Source organism: Aethalodelphis obliquidens, unplaced genomic scaffold (assembly GCF_003676395.1).
Source record: "Aethalodelphis obliquidens isolate GAN/ISIS:26980383/991018 unplaced genomic scaffold, ASM367639v1 scaffold2, whole genome shotgun sequence".
Classification (NCBI taxonomy): domain Eukaryota; kingdom Metazoa; phylum Chordata; class Mammalia; order Artiodactyla; family Delphinidae; genus Aethalodelphis; species Aethalodelphis obliquidens.
The window spans coordinates 8,100,355-8,122,119 of NW_020837946.1; the positions used below are offsets into that span (position 1 = coordinate 8,100,355).

General features: G+C 52.9%; 1 protein-coding gene across 1 annotated transcript; it reads left to right on the forward strand.

Moving 5' to 3' along the window:
* Positions 1 to 7,391: 7,391 nt before the first annotated feature.
* On the forward strand, positions 7,392 to 17,013 carry NMUR1 (neuromedin U receptor 1). The gene is made up of 3 exons (XM_027118542.1): positions 7,392 to 7,592; positions 9,590 to 10,475; positions 13,131 to 17,013. Exons 1-3 carry the CDS (start codon positions 7,590 to 7,592, stop codon positions 13,538 to 13,540), a joined length of 1,299 nt encoding a protein of 432 aa, XP_026974343.1. The 5' UTR covers positions 7,392 to 7,589; the 3' UTR covers positions 13,541 to 17,013.
* The last annotated feature ends 4,752 nt before the right edge of the window (positions 17,014 to 21,765 follow it).

A 21,765-nucleotide genomic window follows, 5' to 3' on the forward strand; every position in this document is an offset into this window, starting at 1 on the left:
GAATACAATAAGAAATCCTGAGTCCACAAGGATATAGTGAGAGGAAAATTTTTTATCTTAGAGTACAGTACCAACTAATCAATGAAGGAATGATAGAATTAGAATTACCATTTGGCAACCAATAATTAATTCATCTAAGAATCATAAATGAATGCTAAAATTAGTGGGTAAGAGTCTGATGAGAAATGGGATATTTACACAATCTCAAAGTATCCTCCACAAAATACAAACTAATCCCAAAAGGAAACGTAGTAACTTTCCAGAGGAGAACCCTGGCAGGTACCACCTTAATCAAGGGAATAAAATTACCATTTTCAGTAACAGGGCCAATCAAAGCTGGGTGCTACCTCATAGGATGCGATGAAAAGGGCAGATCTCCCTTTCTATGATATTCCCGCCCAAAATGTATAACCTGAATGTATCGTAAGGAGACATCAGCAAGCCCTAATTGAGAGAAATCCTACTAAATAACTGGCTTGTAATCTTAAAAAATGTCGAGGGCTTCCCTGGTGGCACAGTGGTTGAGAGTCCGCCTGCCGATGCAGGAGACACGGGTTCGTGCCCCGGTCCGGGAAGATTCCACATGCCGCGGAGCAGCTAGGCCCGTGAGCCATGGCCGCTGAGCCTGCGCGTCCGGAGCCTGTGCTCCGCAACGGGAGAGGCCACAACAGTGAGAGGCCCAAGTGCCGCTAAAAAAAAAAAAAAAAAAAAATGTCGAGGTCACGAAGTCAAGGGATGATTGAGGAACTGTTCCAGACTGGGACAACTGGCAGAACTTGAAAGGGTTTGTGGATTAGCCGTCAGTAATGCCTCAGTGCAGTTCCTGAGGTTGATGGCTGTGTTGCGGTGATGCAGGAGAGGCTCCCCATTTGCAGGAAACATGTACTGAAGTATTTAGGGAGACTGAGCTTCAGGCCAACAACTTACTTCCAAAAGGTTGAGGACAAGAAGTCTTTTGTACTTTTTTGTTTTTTTTTTTACCCCGGCTGCACCGTGCAGCTTGCAGCATCCTAGTTCCCCGACCAGGGATCGAACCCGCGACCTCAGCAGTGAAAGCGTGGAGCCCTAACCACTGGACAGCCAGGGAATTCCCTTTTTGTACTATTCTTTTTTTTTTTTTTTGCGGTACGCGGGCCTCTCACTGTTGTGGCCTCTCCCGTTGCGGAGCACAGGCTCCGGACGCGCAAGCTCAGAGGCCATGGCTCACGGGCCCAGCCGCTCTGCGGCATGTGGGATCTTCCCGGACCGGGGCACGAACCCGTGTCTCCTGCATCGGCAGGCGGACTCTCAACCACCGCGCCACCAGGGAAGCCCTTTGTACTATTCTTGCAAAATTTTTCTGGAATGTATTTTGTCATTAAAAATGCCACATGTACCCCGGAGTCTGTAAGAGTTATTTCATCCTCACAGCAGCTGGGGAAAGATGGTTAATGAGGCCCTGCAGCTCACACAGGCAGTCAGGGCAACAGGGGTTTCAGCCAGGCTGTGCTGTCCTTTTAGGTCATTCAATGAGGGATGTGGTTGGTCAAGATCAGGGCTTTGCACGGGGAGTGAGAAGTAGGGAGAAATAGAGAGGATGGCGCCCTCCCCACGGAAGCAATACTAAAGCCTGTAAGTGCCCACAGGCCCACGCTGTTAGGCATGATGCATCCCCCGCCGACACAGGGACCACACAGGGGATGGGATCTGGGTCCAGGCTCCTGGCCAGAAGCCCCTGTTTGCCCCTGGTGGCCAGGAAGTGCCCATACTGGGCCTGGACAGAGGTTGCCCTTCCATCCCGACACTGCACCAGGACCAGGAGTGGGGGACCATAGGGCAGAAGGCCCTGTACCTGGGGGCGAGGAGAAGGGAGCAGAGCAGGCTGGTGTTGTGGCTCCTGGCTCCTCGCACAGGGCCTGGGATCCTGGGTGCGTGGTAGGGGTGACACAGTGGAGGGCGTGACAGTTGGGGGTGACAAAGTAGCAGCGATACGGAGGGGGCCTTGGGGACACCAGGGCATGTGACCAGCTGCAGTGCATCTCTGTGTCCAAGTCTTCCCCACCTGTCCTTGGAAGGCTTCTGACCAGGCTAGGCCTGACCCCAATGAAGGGCTTGGCCAGAGACAAGCTACCAGGATTAAGCAAGGAACTGCATTTTAAAATAAAAAATATATATATATCTACATATATAATTATTATAAGAAAAACAAATGTTGACTGTTGAAAAAAATCTGTTTAACGGAAAACAAAAAGAATTACCTCCCCTCCTCTTACCCTAATCCACTCCCCAGAGAGAACCCCTGGCAACTTCAGAGCTGAGGGCTGCTGGGTTATAATATCCGTCTCAAGGCAGCTGGGAGGAGAACTGACATTGTCTACTTGAGGACAGGCTCTTTACAAGTCCGCCATGTTTTTGGTCCAAATGGACCAAAAAGGATTTCAACTTTCAATTCCTGGATGTGACCCCCTCAAATAGGAGTGTGAACTGGTCCTTCCAACTTTGCATAACTGGAATCTCTTATCTTCTTTGCAGACACGTGTTCTCCTGGGCGTAGTTTTCCAAAAAGGTTTTGTTGACACTTGTGAGCCTGTTGGGACAAGCCACCCCACCCCTAATGCCAGGCTCTCCTGTGCCCATGTGAGCGCCAGCCCCTCTCTCTGATGCTGGTGCATTTGAAGAGGCCTTGGACCCCTGGGTAGCAGAGACTTGTGTGCTTTGTTTTGGTTGCTTGGCAACAGCACGTCTGCCAGGGGCTGTGGATGCCCCTCTGGGCGGGGCATCTGCCTTCCTCCACTCCAGAAGGGTTGAAGGCTCACCTGTCCCAAACAGTGAGAGTGCTGGGTAGGATCCAACTTCACAGCATCCGGGGCGTCACCCCGGGGCAGGGGTCCATCAAGTGTCTCAAAGAAGTAGGGACATGGTCCTGGACTGGGGCTCATGTCCAGGGGACACAGGGCCGCACCACCAGCACTTTCACCTGCAAGGGGTCTTCAGCTACCTAATGGTCTTCAGGAAACCCTGCCTAAATTAGCCAGAGCCAGTTTTGATATTTGCAAACCAAGATCCTCATCTGACACAGGAGCCCACCATCACCTGCGACAAGAATTTCAGCAGCAGCATTTCTGGCACGCCGCCTTCAAGCGCACAGACTCCTGGCCTTCTTTAACTTTGGGCCAACTGTACCCACACTGATGCCTAACCCCCAACACACTCTCCGTGTCCCTGTGTTTTGTGCCCTTCGCCACGTCTAACGATTGCTGGTGGATACAGCCAGCACTTTTCACTTACCTTGCGATAACCCTAGAAAGACTCACGCACATGCACAAACAGTTGTCATTTTTCACTGCTTTTAGGCTCTTTAATTTATTTTCTCCAATTTGATGTTATTTCCTTTGTAATCCTGAGCCTCTTTTTGCTAACACTTTGAATACTGCTTTTGTATCTATTGGCTTGAAAGCAGTCTGCCTTGGGAATGGCAATACTTGGGAAGAAAGGTAAAGTGGTAATCAGACCAGCTGGAAGTGGTCTGCTCTCTATAATCACAAAGTGCTGAGTGGAAAGATATTATTCTTGCCAGGCTGACTGTTCCTTCTACCCTCACCCCTTGGTATGCCACCTCCTATGGGAAGGTAGAATTAATAATATTCATGGAACACTTTGAAACTAAACCAGAACTGAAGTATTAAGCGGTAAAGGGGCATTATGTTTGCAACTGACTCTCAGAGAGTCCAGAAGAATTGCATACACGCATATCCATACACACAGAAAAGGATTTAAGAAATGTAAAATTTTAACACTTGGTGAATTAGTGTCAAGGGTGTATAGGAATTCTTGGTTGTATTCTTTCAACTTTTCTGGAAGTGTGAAATTGTGCCAATATCAAACGCTGAGAGACTGGGGTCGCTCAGAAGCAGCTCATGGCCCTTCGGCAGCAAGGGGCCGGACGGTCCCAAGTGGGCCTCTTCATGGGCAGGAGAGGCGGAGGTCTCCGAGGTCCAGCTGCAGGGCCTGGCCTGCCCATGCTCCCCACAGCTTTGTGTGCTCCTTCCCTCCCACTGGGGCCAGCTCTCCCGCCCCAGCTTGCTGGGGACCTTCCCCCACAACCTGCTGAGTGACGCTCCTCTGTCTTCCGGCTCCCATACCAGCCCTGACTCCTGGCAGTTTTCTGGTGTCTCCCAGAGAATGCTGAGCAGAGTTATGACCACCATTTCTTGAGTGAGTCAGACCGAAGTGTTTTAACCCACGTTATCCCGCTGAATCCTCACAGCACCCTGACAGACAGGTGCTGTTCTTGCTGGTTTACAGACCAGGAAGCTGGGGTCTGGCGTGCACAGTCTCTGGCAGCGCAGGGATTCTCATCCAGGCCCTACTGTCCCCTGCCTTCCTTTACTGTCTCTCTTCTTGGGAGTAGGCCAGTTTCTGTGAGCGGAACCAGGAATGGGGGCTCGGCAGTACTGATGACCACACAAGCCGCACGGCTTACTGAGGGGCATCCCAGCCCCCCACCACCTTGTGGGACCCAGACCTTTCCTCCTCTCTCCTGGCCATGGCCTGGCTCCGAGCCAGCCGAGCAGAGCCAGGTGGAAAGGGCTCTGACCTGGGAAAGTGCCCAGGTGAGCACAGCGACTCTCCTGCTCGGATGTTTGCTGTTCCCAGCCCTCCGTGTTTGCTGAGCCCGATTACTGGTGGGTCCTGGGCTGTCCCCCTTGCCCAGGCTGCAGAACTGCCCCTCTGTCCCATCCAGCGCCCCAGTGTCCCCAAGCTCACCTCATCCTCCTTGTCTCATCCCCGAGGGCAGTAAAGCAGGCGGGGTGGGGTTTCTGGACCTCCCAGGAGTCAGCAGGGTGGGGAGGGCTATGGGACTCATCACGTGCCTCAGGCCCAGTGAGCCCTGTACACGCTCCAGGACCTGGGAGGTGTGCCCACCGGCTCCCGGAGGTCCCAGTGGCACACGCTTGGCAGATTTGCTGTCGTGTGGAGTTGGGCCCCTAGCACCCAAGTCTGGGTATATGTCCACCGGCTAAGCTCAGGAGACTGAGGTATACACCCAGAAAACCTGGCACCCATCTAGGCCAGGCCTCAGCCTTGTGGGAGTCCCCGGCCGGACACGGCCCTGGGGAAGCCACCTCAGGATGGAGAGGGAGGCAGTAGGTGTCATGGGGTTCTGATGGGACATGCTGCCGTGGTGCTCTCAAGCTCCAGCCCGGAGGCTGGGACACCCAGGGTCCTCTGGTCAGTGCCACAGTCATGATGGCCACTGGGCCTCTCCTTTTGGGGGGCTACCTTTTTAGCATGACATGGTGTTTGACGGCTGCTGATGCAGTGAAGATGCAGCCAGCTGTAGGAATTCCCAACAGGCGGGAGCCATTCTCCCTCTGGAAGACAGAGCTAAGGTCCTTCCCCATCCTTTCCTGGGCTCTGAGCGCCTCCAAAGGGTCCACAGTGGGTTTCAGGCCCTCAGAGTCTGTACGAAGTGGTCACAGTGGTGTGCGTGGGTGTGTTCCATTGAGGGGGGTAGGGGTCGACAAGGCTCATGACGTGCCAAGTGCGGTCTGTGACCCCATGGTGGGCTGTCTGCCCCTCACTGCTCAACTGATGTGATGGCGGCCCCGATCTTGAAGTTTCCATCCAGCCAGGCTCACGCATCTGAGGCTGAGTAGTTAAGTCTCAGGGACACCCCAGAATCCTTTCCCCCAGGGACATGGGCACTGTGTGTCCCTGTGCTGCCTGCAACCTCTCTGTGCCTGGGGCTGTGTTTACATGTGGAGTTCCTGGGAAGGCAGCGAGGGGGACAGGATCTAACTCCTGGTCTCCAAGACCTGGACAGTGACTCATGAGGAGGGGGTGGGGCAGCGAGAGTCTGAGGGAAGAAGGTTTTGCCTCCAGTTAACATTAAATAGAGATAATCCCACCCAAATCCCACCCGACGTTCTTGAGTGCTGGCCCTGTGCCAGCCCTGGGCTGAATCTTTGCAGTCCGCGTCTCACAGCGAGCACACAGTAGTGGTAAGGATGGTTACACGTCCTACAAGGCACAGAGGGGCTGAGTCTCTCCCCTCTACACAGCTCACAGCAGCCTTCCTGGGGCCTGGGGCTTTATACTTAACCCTTCCTGGTGCTTCTCACAGCGAGATTCTGGGGCCTGGGGCTCTCTGGAGGGTGTGTGTATCAAAAAACGAGGATTTCTGGATCTCGCCCAGACTAAGTAAATCAAACCTTGGGAAGAGGCCCAGGAGCCAGCATTTCAGCCTGTGAGATCCACGCTTCTAAGCTCCCTAGCAAGTTCCTGATGAAATAACTTCAGCTAAGGAGCTGGTTGGAAGAGGCGGGCCAAGCAGGGAAGGTGCCCCCTGCTGGGTTGAACAAGTGCACAGTTTGGGGGAGAGGAGGAGGCCTCTTCCCTCTCTACAGTCTCCTCCCTCCTGTGGACCCCCTGCGGTAGGGAGAGAGGAGCAGGGGGAACATTTGAATGGCTGAGAGGTATTTGGGGTATTTGGGCTGGGAGAACATAGTGACAGGGGACCAGGAAGGCAAGTGGGGTGGGGAGGTACGAAACCAGACTAGACTTTGGTGTTCTTTTTCAGAAGGGAGTGGGGGGCCCTACAGAAGGTTTTCAAGAAGAGGAATGCCGCGGCTTCCCTGGTGGCACAGTGGTTGAGAGTCTGCCTGCCAATGCAGGGGACATGGGTTCATGCCCCGGTCCGGGAAGATCCCACATGCCGCGGAGCAGCTGGGCCCGTGAGCCATGGCCGCTGAGCCTGCGCGTGCTCCGCAGCGGGAGAGGCCACAACAGTGAGAGGCCCGCGTACCGGGGGGGGGAAAGAAGAGGAATGCCATGGTTGGGGTTTCAGGAAGATGACTGGGCTGTGGGAGCCCAGACCAAAGGAAGAATGGAGGTTCCGGCAGCAGTCCTGTGGGGGGCTGAGTACTGGACCCGGGGGTTGGAGGACACGAAGGGAGAGAGCGTTAAGGGAGAGGGCGTGGAGACTGCAATCCTGGGACTGAGATAGACGGGGAGGAATCCCATGTGAAGCCTAGGAGGCGGGGTGAGACCTTCAGGGGCTTGTTGACTTGGAGGGGCTGGTGGGACCTCCTTGGAGGTGCATTTGAAACGTGGGGCAGGAGGAGTGGGATCTGGAGGGACACCGTAATAAGGGATTAAGCTAAGTCAGCACGCTGGAGCGCAGGGACATGGTGTGAGACCCAGATCATTCGAACTTCATCTCTCTGAGGCTCAGTTTTCTCATCTGTAAAATGGGTTGTTGTGAGGGCTCTATGAGGTAAGGGTGTTCCTGCAAGCGCCCCATCAGACACTTGGAAACACAGTCGCTACGGTTTGGGTGGCTGCGGGGGGCCCCAGACGAGCGTGTCTGGGTTCAGCGGCCGGGTGGGCTGCAGGGGCACCACTGCCCCCTGTTGGCGGTCCTGGCCAGAGCGTCCCCGACCTCTGACAGGCGGGGCGACCCGGCGGGCTGCTAGTGCGCTGGCCGTCCTCAGTCTGCCCGTCGGCTCGCTCTGGCGCCGCGTCTGTCCGTCGATCGATCCGCGGACGCCCGCCCCACGCTCGGCGGGTGGGCTCCCGGCCCCTGGATCTCTCGGGGAGCAGACTGCATGGTAGGTGAACGGGATGCCGGCGTGGGCACGGGCGCGGCTGGAAGAGCGCGCGGGCAGGGTCTCCCCAGGGCTGTAGGGATCGGAGGGCGCGTCGGGACGCCCCCCTTCCCGGGGGACTCGCAGCCTTCTAGGGTATCTCTGTCTTTTTGTCGGGCACGCACGCCGCGGGGCTGGGGGCTCCGGTGCAGCGACCTTTCTCGGGGGAGTAGGGAACTTCTCTCGAACCTGGGTTGGCGCCTGCGCATCCCCAGCTCATCTCCTCTGTCCCCGCCCGGCTCCCGCAACAGCCGGCGTAGGGAGTGCGGGTGCGGCGGGCGCGGGCGGAACGTTTGAGTGGATGAAGATGCCCCCCGATTCCAAAGTGCGGGGATTAGGTGTAAGAGAGGCAGGGAGGCTGGGGGAGGCTTCTGGGTGGAGGCTTCGGTGAGGAGAAAGATACTCAGGATTAAGAGTACTTGGGATCTAGGAGAGAGACGGACCTGAAAAAGAAAGTCGAGTGGTAGGTGCGCAGGTACATGGGCCACGGGAGCCCCAGCCCCCCATCTGAGGACAGGAAATGGAGCCGAAAAAAGAATCCAGGGAGAGGATCCAGGAGCCGAGCCTGAAAATCCGCAGTTGCTCCGAAGGGAGGGGAGGTGGTGGTGGCGGGCTTGGGGAATAGGCTCAGAAGGGCAGCTCCTGATCTTTCGCACCAAGATACATGCCCAGTGGAATCCCGTTCAACTCCTGCCCCAGGGCTGTAGGGATCGGAGGGCGCGTCGGGACGCCCCCCTTCCCGGGGGACTCGCAGCCTTCTAGGGTATTTCTGTCCCTTAGACTGTCCTTCCCTTGCCAGGTGGGAAATAAGGATCATGTCACTATGCACTGAAGCTGAGCACCTGAAATGTGTCAGGCACACTCCTGAGAACTTTATTCTTTCATTTAATCTTCCCAGAAACTATGAGGTAGGCTCTACTTACCCATTTTACAGGTGAGGAGACTGAGGCACAGTGAGGGCATGTCACAGAAGAGGATAGCAGAGCTAGCATTTGACCCCAGGCCAGTCTGTTTAGTTCCATGGCCTGGTTCCTTAACTACTATATCTGGTGGACTGGCAAAGAGATGGGAGCTGGAGAAAGGAGAGGGAACCCCAGAGCTGGCAGTGTCAAGGGTGTCAAATATTCCTACTTCAAACAGTTCAGGTGATAGAAAACAGAAACAAGGACCAACTTTTGGATCAGCACCATGGTTTTTGGCCTTTTCACTGCCTTGCTTGATCCCCACGGTGACTCAGTCCTCACAGTGAGTTGATGTAATCAGGCCCTTCTGTGCGTCAGGCAGGCCCTGTGTCAGGCAGGCCTTTCATGTCTTAAATTCCTGGATCCTTGTAATATGGGAACAGCCACAGAGAGATCACCATGCAAATAGTTGTACAGTTCGAAACTGGGGAGGCTGGATTTGAATCCAGGCAGCTGCTTCCAGAGACCTTGCTCTTAAAGACCATGTGATACTGTGCATTGTGCCCATTTTACAGATGCCCAAACTGAGTGTCTCTCCCAAAGTCCATGACTTGAAAGGGGAGAGACCCAAAGGGTGACTGCTGATGGCATAGCCCATGCTTGAGCGTCTCCATCACTGTTCAAAGGTTTCAGTAGGTCGTGAAATTTAAAATTGAAGTCCCACTTTTTATCATTTTAAAGATATACTTGTTCTTGTTTTTTTTGGCCACACCGCGCGGCATGCGAGATCTTATTTCCCCAACCAGGGATTGAACCCGTGCCCCCTGCAGTGGAAGCACACGGTCTTAACCGCTGGACTGCCAGGGAAGTCCCTAAGATGTACATTTTTAAGATGAAATTGTGATGCATCTTACAATGGATGGCGGTGTTTTTCCTTCTCAGCGGCACACGATATATCGGCCTTCTTGGTGTTGATGGCATCTTTGGTTTGACGAATAACAACAGAACCAGATTCCCTGAGTGACTTTTCTGGGTGTCTCTCTCTCTTCTGTTCTACAGGCTCCTCTCTGCCTCAATTGCTCCACCCTCCCTGGAGACAGGTCCCTGGGTACAAGGACCCCGGTGCCCTGCAATGGCAGCAGGGCCCTGGGGCCCTTTGACCCCCAGGACTTGAACCTGACTGATGAGGAGCTCAGACTCAAGTACCTGGGGCCCCAGCAGACAGAGCTGTTCGTGCCCATCTGTGTCACGTACCTGTTGATCTTCGTGGTGGGCACCGTGGGCAACGCACTGACCTGCATGGTCATCCTGCGCCACAGGGCCATGCGCACGCCCACCAACTACTACCTCTTCAGCCTGGCCGTGTCGGACCTGCTGGTGCTGCTTCTAGGTCTGCCCCTGGAGCTCTACGAGATGTGGCGCAACTACCCTTTCCTGCTGGGCCCTGGTGGCTGCTACTTCCGCACGCTGCTCTTCGAGACTGTCTGCCTGGCCTCGGTGCTCAACGTCACTGCCCTGAGCATAGGGCGCTACGTGGCCGTGGTGCACCCGCTGCACGTCAGGTCCGTAGTGACTCATGCCCACGTGCGCCGCGTGCTCGGGGCCATCTGGGTCCTCGCCCTGCTCTGCTCTCTGCCCAACACCAGCCTGCACGGCATTCGGCAGCTGGACGTGCCCTGCCGGGGCACGGTGCCCGACTCGGCCGTGTGCACCTTGGTCCACCAGAGAGCCCTCTACAACCTGGTCGTGCAGGTCACCGCGCTGCTCTTCTTCTGCCTGCCCATGGCCACCATCAGCGTGCTCTACCTGCTCATCGGGCTGCGGCTGCGGCGTGACCGGCTGCTGATCTACAGGCAGGAGGCCAAAGGCAGGGCCAGGACTAGCAACGGCCGCAGGCTCCAGCTGCTGCAGGATAGGGGTCGGACACAGGTGACCAAGATGTTGTGTAAGTGTTGCTGCTGGGAAGGGGGGCGGAGCCAGGCACTGGGTATGGGGCTGGGGCTTCCAGGGGCCTGGGGGAAAGGGCCGAGTGTTTCGGTTTAGGATGGAGGCTGAGTGTGAGGTGTGGAGTAACCCCCCCGCCCCCCACTCCCCCCGTGTGTGTGTGCATGCACTGCACGTGTGTATACTCTTCTAGATTACCCTTGAGAAAGTGACACCGGAGGTAAATGCTAATGATTCATGGCGGGATCAGCTACATAATTTGTGGGGCCCAATGCAAAATGAAAATTCAGGGTCCCCTGTTAAAAAATCATTAAGAATGTCAAGACAGCAATAGTAGAGCAGCTGTCTTTTTTTAAATAATTAATTAATCAATTAATTAATTATATTTATTTTTGGCTGCGTTGGGTCTTCATTGCTGCACACGGGCTTTCTCTGGTTGCGGCGAGCGGGGGCCACTCCTCGTTGTGGTGTGGGGGCTTCTCATTGCGGTGGCTTCTCTTGTTGCGGAGCATGGGCTCAAGGCACGTGGGCTTCAGTAAGCTGCAGCACACGGGCTCAGTAGCTGTGGCTCTTGGGCTCTAGAGCGCGGCTCAGAAGTTGTGGCGCATGGGCTTAGGTGCTCCACGGCATGTGGGATCTTCCCAGACCAGGGCTTGAACCCATGTCCCCTGCATTGGTAGGCAGATTCTTAACCACTGTGCCACCAGGGAAATCCCAGAGCTGCTGTCTTGAAGGTTTAAAGGTCAGGGCTCTGTGCAAACGCACAGGTGGCACACATGAAGCCAGCCCTTGTTCATGGAACCAACCACAGACAGGGCAGAGGCGTGCGGCTAGGCTCCAGGATAACAGAGCTGTTCATGGGCTCTGGACCCCCCAGGTCTCTCATCTTTGCTCCCAAATATGTTTTGGTTCTGTCCTTCCCTAAGTAGCTTGGGAGGCAGGACCACAGGCACGGAGTTCCCCTTTCCTGAGGAGCTAACTGTCCTCTTCCCTTAGTGGCTATGGAAAATCCCAGGGAAGGATTCTGATTGGTGGGCTTGGGTCACGGCCTGCCACCGGGCCAGAGTGGCAGGATGCTGAGGTAAGCAGCCCCCACAGACCCACATGGGGATCCGGGGGGAGCAAAGTTCCCAAAAGAAGGGGAACAGGGTGCTGGAAAGGCAAGATAGTGAATTTCCTGCACACCATGTCTGTGGTTCCCTGGGGACCAGAGGAAGGATCATGATCTAAAAGAGGTGGTTGGAGGCATGTTTGTGAGGGTCTGTGCACAGAGCACAGGAGAGTCAGGGCAGAAGTGTGGATTGGGGCCGACCAGGGCACGCCTGGCTGGCTTGAGGCTCTGGAGCTTTCTGTGGCCTAGGCCTGGTGCTTTTTCAAAAACAGTGGCCCTGGGGAAACCAGGCAAACTGATGCTAAGCCAGTCATTGATTCCCTCCCCATCCTGCCCTGTCCCACAGAGCCTGAATCAGGTAGGTGGGGTGAGCCAGGGCAGGACAGGGCTGGTGAGACCTTGGTCAAAGCCATGGGATTATGGCCAGCTAACTGGGAACTGCCCCATTCCCAGAGAGAGACTCACTCCTCTCCCCCCGCCAGAACAGTGTCCCAGAGCCTATGGTCACTTGTACAGCCCCCTAAGATGGGACTGACCTGGAGCTCTGTGCTTGCCTCCTGCACTACAGACCACCTGCCCGGGTCTGCCTCTGCTGCCTTCTACTGCCCTGCCTACCCGGGCTGCGTCTGCTCATCTGAGATGGCTCTCGCGCTGGGAAAGTGGGGTGTTTCCTTAAGGCTGCCTTGCTTGCTGGCCTGGGGCTCTGGCTTTCTTCTCTCCCTCCTGCTCCTGTCTTGTCTTTCTGAGGGCCTACTGTGCATCAGGCTGTGTGCTGGGGATGTAAGCAATGTTCTGATTGAAATCCGGGATTAAGAGGAAAACCACGCTGGAATGTAAGGGGGAAGACACTGCAGGGGAAGGATTGTGAGCTGGAGATGCAAACATGAGAAACAAGAAACAAAAATCAACACAGACCTGATAGCAAAGACCCAGGGAGGGTAGGGTGAAAACCAGGGCTGGAGGGAAGCTCCGGAGAAAGAGTGAAGGATTGGCTGGCCTGGCCTGCCTTTTACTGGGGCTTGGGGTGGGGCTGTCGAGGAAAGGGGAGATAATGCAGGGCAGGATATTCAGGGGCACCCAGGAGAGCTGGGGGCTGGGGCTGGGAAGGCTTCTAGGGCCAAGACAGGCAAGTGCGTGGTGGCGGGGGGTGTTTGTCTCGCTCTCCCTGTAGCTCCCTGGCTACTGCTGTCTGACCACGGGCCTCATCCTCCTGTTCCTTTCTGCTTATGCATAAGCGGGCGTGGCCCCTGAGTGGCACCCAGAGTGGGCCTTAGCCGCACTGTGTCACGCTGGGGCTCAGCATACACAGCTGTCACTTAGGTCCAGTTCCACGGTGAGAGAATCGGACCAGGCCAGTTTGGCCCGGGTGTCCACACCGGGTCCAGGGCGCACGCCCACTGCCCAGTCGGTGACAGTGGCGAGAGCAGCCTCTCCTATAGGGGTGTGGCCAGGACAGGCAAACTTCCAGAAACCTCCAGATGGACAGTGGGTGTGGGTGGCTGGTGAGAGGGGAGAGGAGAGAACAGGCTCCCTTTCTGCCCACAGTTGTCCTGGTCGTGGTGTTTGGGATCTGCTGGGCCCCGTTCCACATCGACCGCCTCATGTGGAGCCTCGTGTCCCACTGGACCGAGGGCCTGCACCTGGCCTTCCAGTACGTGCACGTCGTCTCCGGCGTCTTCTTCTACTTCAGCTCGGCCGCCAACCCTGTGCTCTACAGCCTCATGTCCAGCCGCTTCCAGGACACCTTCCGGGAGGCCCTGTGCCTGGGGAACCGGTGCCGCCGCCACAGATCCCGCCGCAGCTCTCACAGCCTCAGCAGGGTGACCACGGGCAGCACCCTGTATGACATGGGCTCCCCCCGCAGCAGGGCCCAGCCCCTGGCTGAGAATGATGGCCCAGAGGGGTGGCAAGAGACGGACCCCTCCCGAGAGGAGCCTCAGGCAGCTTCACCCTGAGGGGCCAGAGGGCCACGCCCAGCTTTGGGGACCACACCTGCCTCCTCTGCAGCATGTCTTTGTGGCCTGTCCCCCTTCGTGCCCCGTCCCCACTTCAGCCTAGAAACCCTGACCAGCACCTCAGTGATCCTGCCCCACCCATGGATCAGAAGGACTGTAAGGTTGCTGTCTGTCCTCTAGACTCTCAGGTCCCCAGTTCCAGCCCTTCCCCTGGAAGGGGAACATCATGGTCGGATAACTGCGCACCGCAAGACTCTATCTGGGGAGATAGAGTCTCCCCAGCCCGTTTCTGACGTGTTTCCGTGGCGCCCTTCCTTTCCTTCCCATTTCTTGCAGAGCTTCTGCAAGATCTGGCCCATTCTGTCCCTCTCTAGCTCTTGGCCTGCACCTGGGATTCTGACCCGACCCGCTCCCTGGCCCCCAGTCGGCTTGTTTTGCTCTGGGAGCTCCACCCGGTGGAGCCACTAGGTGGCAGGTGTGTCAGGGATCCAGGAGACCTGGCTCCGGTCTCAGCTGAGCCACCGGGTCACCTGGTCCCGGCATCAAGCGAACTGCCTCGCCTTACAAGCCTCGGGCCCTGCTTGCAAAATGAAAGGGGCCATGACATTCTAGAGTGCCGCGCTTTGGCACTTTAGCTGTGGTTTTGTGCGTGTGCCTAAGTCCCTGCTTGTAACAAAACAGATCCCTCAGATTAGCAAGGCGGAAATTACTCTTTACATCCTCACTAACCCCCAACCCTTACTCCCTCCCTGACCTCTACAAGCCTCCCACCCCACCCCCTCGAGAGCCACTCAGGGAACATGCTTCGCTTGTCCTAGAGCAAGTGAGGCTTGGCACTGGCCAAGGGACTGTGTGTGAGCAGAGGCCCCTGCCTGCCTCTGTCTTCACCTCCTCACAGGTTGGCTTGGGGGCCTGAGGTGAGCAGAGAATTGGGCCTGACTGGCCAGAGAATCTCTGGGGGCGAGAGACATGGGCCAACCAAGGGCAACGAGTGACTCCGCGAGAACTGCTTGGGACTCTGTGAGGTGAGAAGAGAGACACGTGAGTCCTGAAACGAAGCTCCATCCCGAGTCCCTGTGGGTAACTGGGTGCTCAGTCAGGATCCAGTTAATGGCCAGAACTTGTCCTGCTGCAGCCCCTGACCTGTCCTCCTCCTAAGAGGGGACTGCAGCAGAAGGAGCCCTGGCCTCCTTTGCGGGGAGCTGCAGGACACCCAGGGTGCTACAGGTTCTCCCTGCAGACTCTCCACAGCTCAGGCCCCAGGTCCCCTGACTGCAAAGTGGAGAAGATTGTACAAAAGTGTCCTGGAGTTTTTGAAATTCAGTTGTAAAAATAATACATACTCATTTTAGAAAAATTGGAAAGTACAAATAAGCAAAAATGAAAACAATTTAAAATAATTAAAACCCACCCTTGCTAGGGGATGGGGGAGGGGGAAATAGAGAGTTGTTTAATGGGTACAGAGTTTCAATTTTTTAAGATGAAAAAGTTCTGGAGATTGGTGGCAAAACAATGTGAATATGCTTGAACAATATTGAATTGTACACCTAAATGGTTAAGATTTAAATTTTATATGTATTTTACTACAGTTTTTTTTAAAGAAAGGGTTAAGTCTAAAGGAAAAGAAAAAATTAAAAAGCCACCCATAGCTTTACTTTCCAGGGTAACCACCACATATAAGACAGGATGGGGGGATCTGAGAAAGGAGCTTGTGAAAAGAGGCTGTGCAGAGCTACGAGTGCCCAATGGCACCTCTGAAATGAGCTCCCAGGCGGCCTTGGGGTGTCGTCGGGGGAAGCAGCTGAGGCCAGACTTCAGGCTGGAGCCTGCTGTTGTCCCCAAAGACAAACTGGACTCCCCGGGGCCTCTCTTAAGTGACAGAGACGACATGCTCCGGAGGCTCTGGTCAGTATTTATGAAGGGGCTACTATGGGCAGAGAAGCAGCGGGCAGGTTGGGGAAGCTTGGGATGTGAGTTATCAGAAGGCCTGGGCTCTGTAAATTTGATGTCTCTCAGGTGTCTCCACGGCATGTCAGTGGATAGGTCCCACTTGTCATGAGTCACTGGTTACCATGGAAAGTGGAAGCAGCAGCTGTGGGCTCAGCCCTGGAGAAGAAAGGATGGAGGTGGAAAGGCCAGCCAGCAAGATCCCACTCTGTCCTGGAAGCAGCATCCCCTGCAGCTCGCTCTTCTGCACTGGTCAGGGGGGCAGCAGCATTCCTGAGTGCTCAGTGCTACTCCCGGGACAGGAGTCCTGGCTCGTCTGGGACTCGGGTCACCTCCCGTCCTAGCTCTGGCTGCAGTCACACAGATCTCTCCTCCTCCCATGTTCGAGAGTTTGGGCCCGCTCTACTTCCCGTCTACTCCACTCCTGCCATTACCCTGGGCGAAGCTGAAGTCCCCGTGGATGGCCCGCCGCTGCCCTGGTATCAGCTCCTGATCTCTCCTGCAGCTCTGGAGGCTCTCCTCCACCGTGGCCTTTTGGCCCCTTGGTAACATCCTGACTCCCAGAACCTCTGGGCGTTTTTCCATTTCTGGAAGTGTGAGCTCTTTGACCATGATTGCCTCCTTCCTGCTCTGCTGCTTTATAAATGATACATTTATTCTTTAACCTCATCTAACCTTCCCAGTTCTCGACCACTCTGCTTTCTCCCCATCCATCAGCTTCCTCTCATCTTCACTTCCTTTCTGATGGGTCCTAGATCCCACGGTCCATCACACACAACCCTCTCTGCCAGTATTTCTGAGGGCCAAGGGGAACATACTGGGATCACCCTTTCCTTCTCAGAAAAAAGGCTTATTTTCTTTGGGAACTCACCAAGATGAGTCTCATCAACAAACAAAGCTGCATTTGCCCACCCTTCCTTCTGTGAAGTACCTGCTCAGGAAATATAAAGTGTGCAACACTTCACATCTATTCTTACATAGTCAGATGGCGTTTCCAAATCAATCCTGACACATGGGAGCCCATCTTATTTTGTACACTTCTTGGTGTCTCCCTTTTCCCCATCCTTGTCTTCTAGTGGGTCCACCGAGTCTTCTTTGTTCCATGTCTTCCCTGTAGAGAGGAGTTGCCTTTTTGGAGGGCTTCCTAGTATTTGCACTCCCTTCCCATTGAGGGGGATCCCTGTGTGTGTGACTCTTGGTTTGAGACCAAGCCCAGGCTCCTACCACAGAAGCTGAAAGGGCTCTGGACACCGCATCACTGACACCACTGTGTGACCCAGGACTTGCACTCAGGCAGCTGGATGGTCTGACCTGGGACTTCCACTGGGAGTTATACTAAGACCCATGACAACAGGGGCAGACATGTCCAGGGCAGCAGTGCTAAGAGCAGCATCCCATCCAGGCTGCTCCCGGGGCCCCTGCTGCCCAGCCCGCCTTGGCTTCTGCCCATTTTCTCTGCTGGTTTTTCAGCCTTCTTGTTGTTCTGAGCTACTAAGAGCCTTTCAATAAATTCCTTTTTTGCTTAAGTTGGCCAGAGTTGTTTGCTGCTGTTTGCAACCCAGAACCTTAACAGATCCATCTACCACTGCTGTGAAGGTTACACATTCTGCTTGTTCTACTAGTGGTTGTCTTTACATATTTCTAAGATGAACAGATATTATCATTGTTTTGAAACCCCAAACTACGGTCTGTAATACTTAATCATTCTCCTCTCTCACTCTGTTTTTAAAACTTTTTTTAAGAGGCAAGAACGATGAGGACACACTTAAGGAATTTGATCCTAGAAACACATTTACATTTTTCTAACAGTCTAATCCTCTTCAGCACAAGAACTTTAGTATGCTTCTTCTGACAAAGCAGTAGGGTATAAAGGTGGTGAGCAGGGACTCGAGTCAGGCTGCCTGGGTTCAAATCTTGACTCAAAAGTCAGACTGGCCTTAGGCCAAAGTCAGACTGGACTGAAAGGTACTGACATTTCTAAACAAAGGATGAGCAACCTGCCTGCACACAAATAAGAGACTCAGAGGCCAACACTGAGCGCTGCATCCTTCCAAACAGCGTCCAGGTTCCTAAGTCTACGAGGTTCAGTTTGAGGATGGTAGTTACTGAGGTAAATGTCCCTTTGTGTGGCCTCTTTAAATGTAACACCCCAACTTCACCTTCTTTCAAGCTTCTGCACAAGGCAGGGCAGGACAACTGGGGGGCTGTTTAGGAATAGAGGCCATGGCCCAGGTGAGGGACAGTGGGGATCCAGGGAAGGCCGTACCTGGCTGGGTAAGAGTGCCCTGGCTCAGGAGAGGTGGCCACAGGCTAGAGCTAGGCTGGAGGGCCTGGAAGCTGCTGCCACATTCTCTGGAACATCTACAAGAGTACCTGGGGTCTTTTAATCTAATATTCAAGTAGCTTCATCAGCTCTGAGCAATGTGGGTGTCATTCATTCAGCTAACATGTATTGAGTACCACGTGCCAGGGACCGTACAAGGCTGGGAGCAGGGGCATACAAGTGTTCTGACAGCTGCAAGTCTGGGGGCACAGAAGAGAGGCAGCTGCCCCAGTGGAGGGAAGGTTTCCAGGAGGAGGCGATGCTGCTCAAAGTTCTGGGAGAAGGGGTTGGACTGGCCTCTGAGCTTTGGCCAGGGAAGGGCGGAGCAGCTATAATGACAGTTCCACCAATACTGAATCCAGGGGAGGGGGACCCTAAAGGAAACAGGGGCCGTCAGGAGGAGGAATGGACACTGGACAGGCAAAAACAATAGCAAAGCAGACTGCGGTCCAAGTTCTTTGCTCTCATTCTCTGGACTTCCCTGGTTGCTCTTCCTGGAATTTGCACTTGGAACCTTCCCTCCAGTCTTCCTGTCTGTCTGGCCTTCATGCATAGGTAGGATGTGTTTCCATTTTAGTAAATTTGAAAAAACAAAAAAATGAAGTATACAAATAAACTACTTTTATTCCCAACACCTAAATTAACCACTATTAACATTTTGGCAATTTGATCCCTGTCATTTCCCACACATATACCCTCCCCTCATTAATGAATAATACACTGTTTTCAATCGTTTGCTTTATGAGAGAACTGCCTTGAACCGTCTGGTACAATATCCATGGTTACGATGGACGGATGAAGCTGACAATACCCAAACTGTGAGATCAAGTTTACCATCACTAGAAGTGGTGACTTAACCAGACATTAAGTGCCTCCTAGAAGGATGTAACAAGTACACAAAACCAACCATAAGTCTTGCAAAAAAAAAATTGAAGCTGAATGTCAGGAAGCTCCAGATCTAACTGGCAGTTTACAAGATCACTGCGGATGGAGGAGCGCGTTCAAGACACCTCGGCGGTGTAAGGCAAATCTAGCATAAGGACAAATTCTATAAGACAAATGGCCTGGTTTCTTCAACAGATAAATGGTATTTAAAAGGAGGTTTCTATTACAAAGTAAAAAAGATTTAAAAGGTGTATCAACCAAATGTAAGGCATGGAAATGTTTCAATCCTAATTCAAACATGCTAACAGGGCTTCCCTGGTGGCGTAGTGGTTGGGAGTCCGCCTGCCGATGCAGGGGACACGGGTTCGTGCCCCGGTCTGGGAAGATCCCACATGCCGCGGAGTGGCTGGGCCCGTGAGCCATGGCCGCTGAGCTTGCGCGTCCGGAGCCTGTGCTCCGCAGCGGGAGAGGCCACAGCAATGAGAGGCCCGCGTACAGCAAAAAAAAAACAAAAACAAAAAAACATGCTAACAGCAAAAAACAAACAAACACGCTAACAGCAAAAAGGCATTTTTGAGACAGAAAACTGAACACAGACTAGATATTAGATGATATTAATCCTGATAGCCTGTATCAGTACTTAATAAAGTGTTTACTGGCAAAATAATAGGACGCCTGGGATTCACATTAAAATACTCAAGCCAAAAAAAAAAGGGAGAGAGGGACAGCAAAACTAAAGTGGGGCAGGGAATAGCTGAAAAAAGAATTGCAGAAATACTGAAGTGATTGAGGTGATGGGTAAAAAGGGCTTCATTAAATTATATTCTACTTAATAATGTATGCTTGAAATGTCCATAATAAATTTTAAGTTTGCAATAAAGCTTCACATATTTGTATCTTCAGCAGCGTGATCCCTTATCTCTAGGTGAGAAAAGTGGAATTCCTCAATTTAAGGAAGGAGAATTTTTACCTCAACAGGAAGTCACCAAATTTCTCTCCAGGTGTTTGTAATGAGGGGGTTCAGGATATGCTACCCCAAAATACAGCCCCTTGGCATACTGAATATCTTAAGCCAAATGCATCGGTAACACAGCAGGTGCAGAGAGGACTCTGACCTTCCCCTGAAGCAGGTCATAAGACCCTCATGTGAGAGGTGCTCTCCCTCTACCCAGAGGAAAGAAGCATTCTTTTCTCCAAGACTGAGGAACACCAAGATCACACTTACCTCACACTTCTTTCCTTACTTTCACATTTTGTGACACCCTCTACTCTTCATCACATCTAGCAAAACACTCAGGTTTAACCCATTCTTCAGGTCTTCATTTCCTTATGAAGGCTCCTGTGTCACATCAAACTGTATGCTTTTCGCTTGCTAATCTGCCTTTTGTCACAGGGCCCCAGCTAACAATTTAGACAGGTAGAGGAAAAAAGATATTTTTCCTCCTCCACAGTAACAATTTGCCTTCTCACCAGTTTCCCCACAATCCCCAAACACTTGTTTGATGTTTTAATTTCTGTTAATCTGATGATACAAAATAGCATTGTATTGTTTTAAATGGTATTTTCCCTGTGGTTGTATAGCTGAGCATCTCTTCGTTATCTTTTCGTGCCATCTAAATTTCTTCTGAAAACTACTTTTCATATCCTTTGCCCATATTTGTTTGCCGATTTTTTTTTTTTTTTTTAACTTTTGGCATGTGGGATCTTAGTTCCCTAACCAGGGATGGAATCAGCCCCCCATGCATTGGAAGCGCAGCATCTTAACCACTGGACCACCAGGAAAGTCCCTGTTTGCCTTTTTCTTATTGTAGTTTTTCATATTCTGATACTAACTTTTTATTATATATGTTACAAATATTTCTTCCCAATTTGTTCCTTATATTTTAAATTTGTTTATAGAGACTCTTGCACCCTAAGGTTTTAAACTGTAACATGGCCAAATCTGTCATAATTTTTTTGCTCTGTCATAATCTTGCTGTGTCTTAAGAGTGACATTCATATTCCAAGTTCTTATTACAGGTTTTAATAAGAATGCTTCTTACTTTTTGCCATCAAATATTCTACATTTTCAGATAAGGTTTATCTAAAAGATATGTATTTTTCTTCCTTTAGTCTCTTAGTTTGACATTATTAACTTACCTTGCGACAGCTGGCATCCCAGAGATAAATCCTATTGGTCAATATTCTTTTACTATATTCAGTCAAGTACCAAATCTAAAATACGTAGGCAAGTCGTTCTTCTCACTCTTTTTCCTCCCCAATTTGGGACTTTCTGAAGCTAGGACAAAAGCAGGGCCCCTTACTCAGGGTCACCCTTCCCCACCCCTCAAAAACACACACATGACCCAAAGTGCTCATTTTCAAATCCCAATGTGGGTATTATTCCTAGAATTTTGATCCCACTGCAGGACCTAATGGTGCTAATGGTCGTTAAGAGAGAGAACATATTAAAGATGGCTTAATTCAAAGAAAATAAGAGACCATATTAAGTAATTGAGGATGCAAATCAATGGCCTCGGACGAGTTCCTTAGCCTCACTCTGTGAGCCTGGGAAACCAGTAACCGATTCTAAGTCACAGATTTGTTTTGAAAAGTCCATGATAAAATGTATGCAAAGCAACCGGTATAAGGCCTGGCACAAAACAGATATTAATGTTTTAGCTGTGACCATTACTACTATCACTAACTGCTTTGAGGGCAGCTTCAGACGCGGGTGGGCAGCGAGGGAAGGTTCCCCGGGGTCAAGAGGCCGACTGCCGGCTTCTGGTCTCCGCTCCACCTCGCGCTGTAAGGTCTGTGCCTCTTTCTAGGCTGAACATGTCGAGAGTACTAACACACACCCCAACGAGGGGGTGGCTGCCTAACCCGATTAATGGATGTGAAAGCCTGGAACCGACCCTGGGTCCCCGCATGTAGTGGAAGCCGTGCCTCTTTCCACGGAAGCGCTGCACTCACAGCGAGCGCCCACCTCACCCACTCGGGGGCCTCCCGGGCCCGCCCAAACCAAAATGTCCGTCCTGCGCGCAGGCGCAACACTTGCTGCCCCGGCTCGAGACCCCGCCCCCAGGCT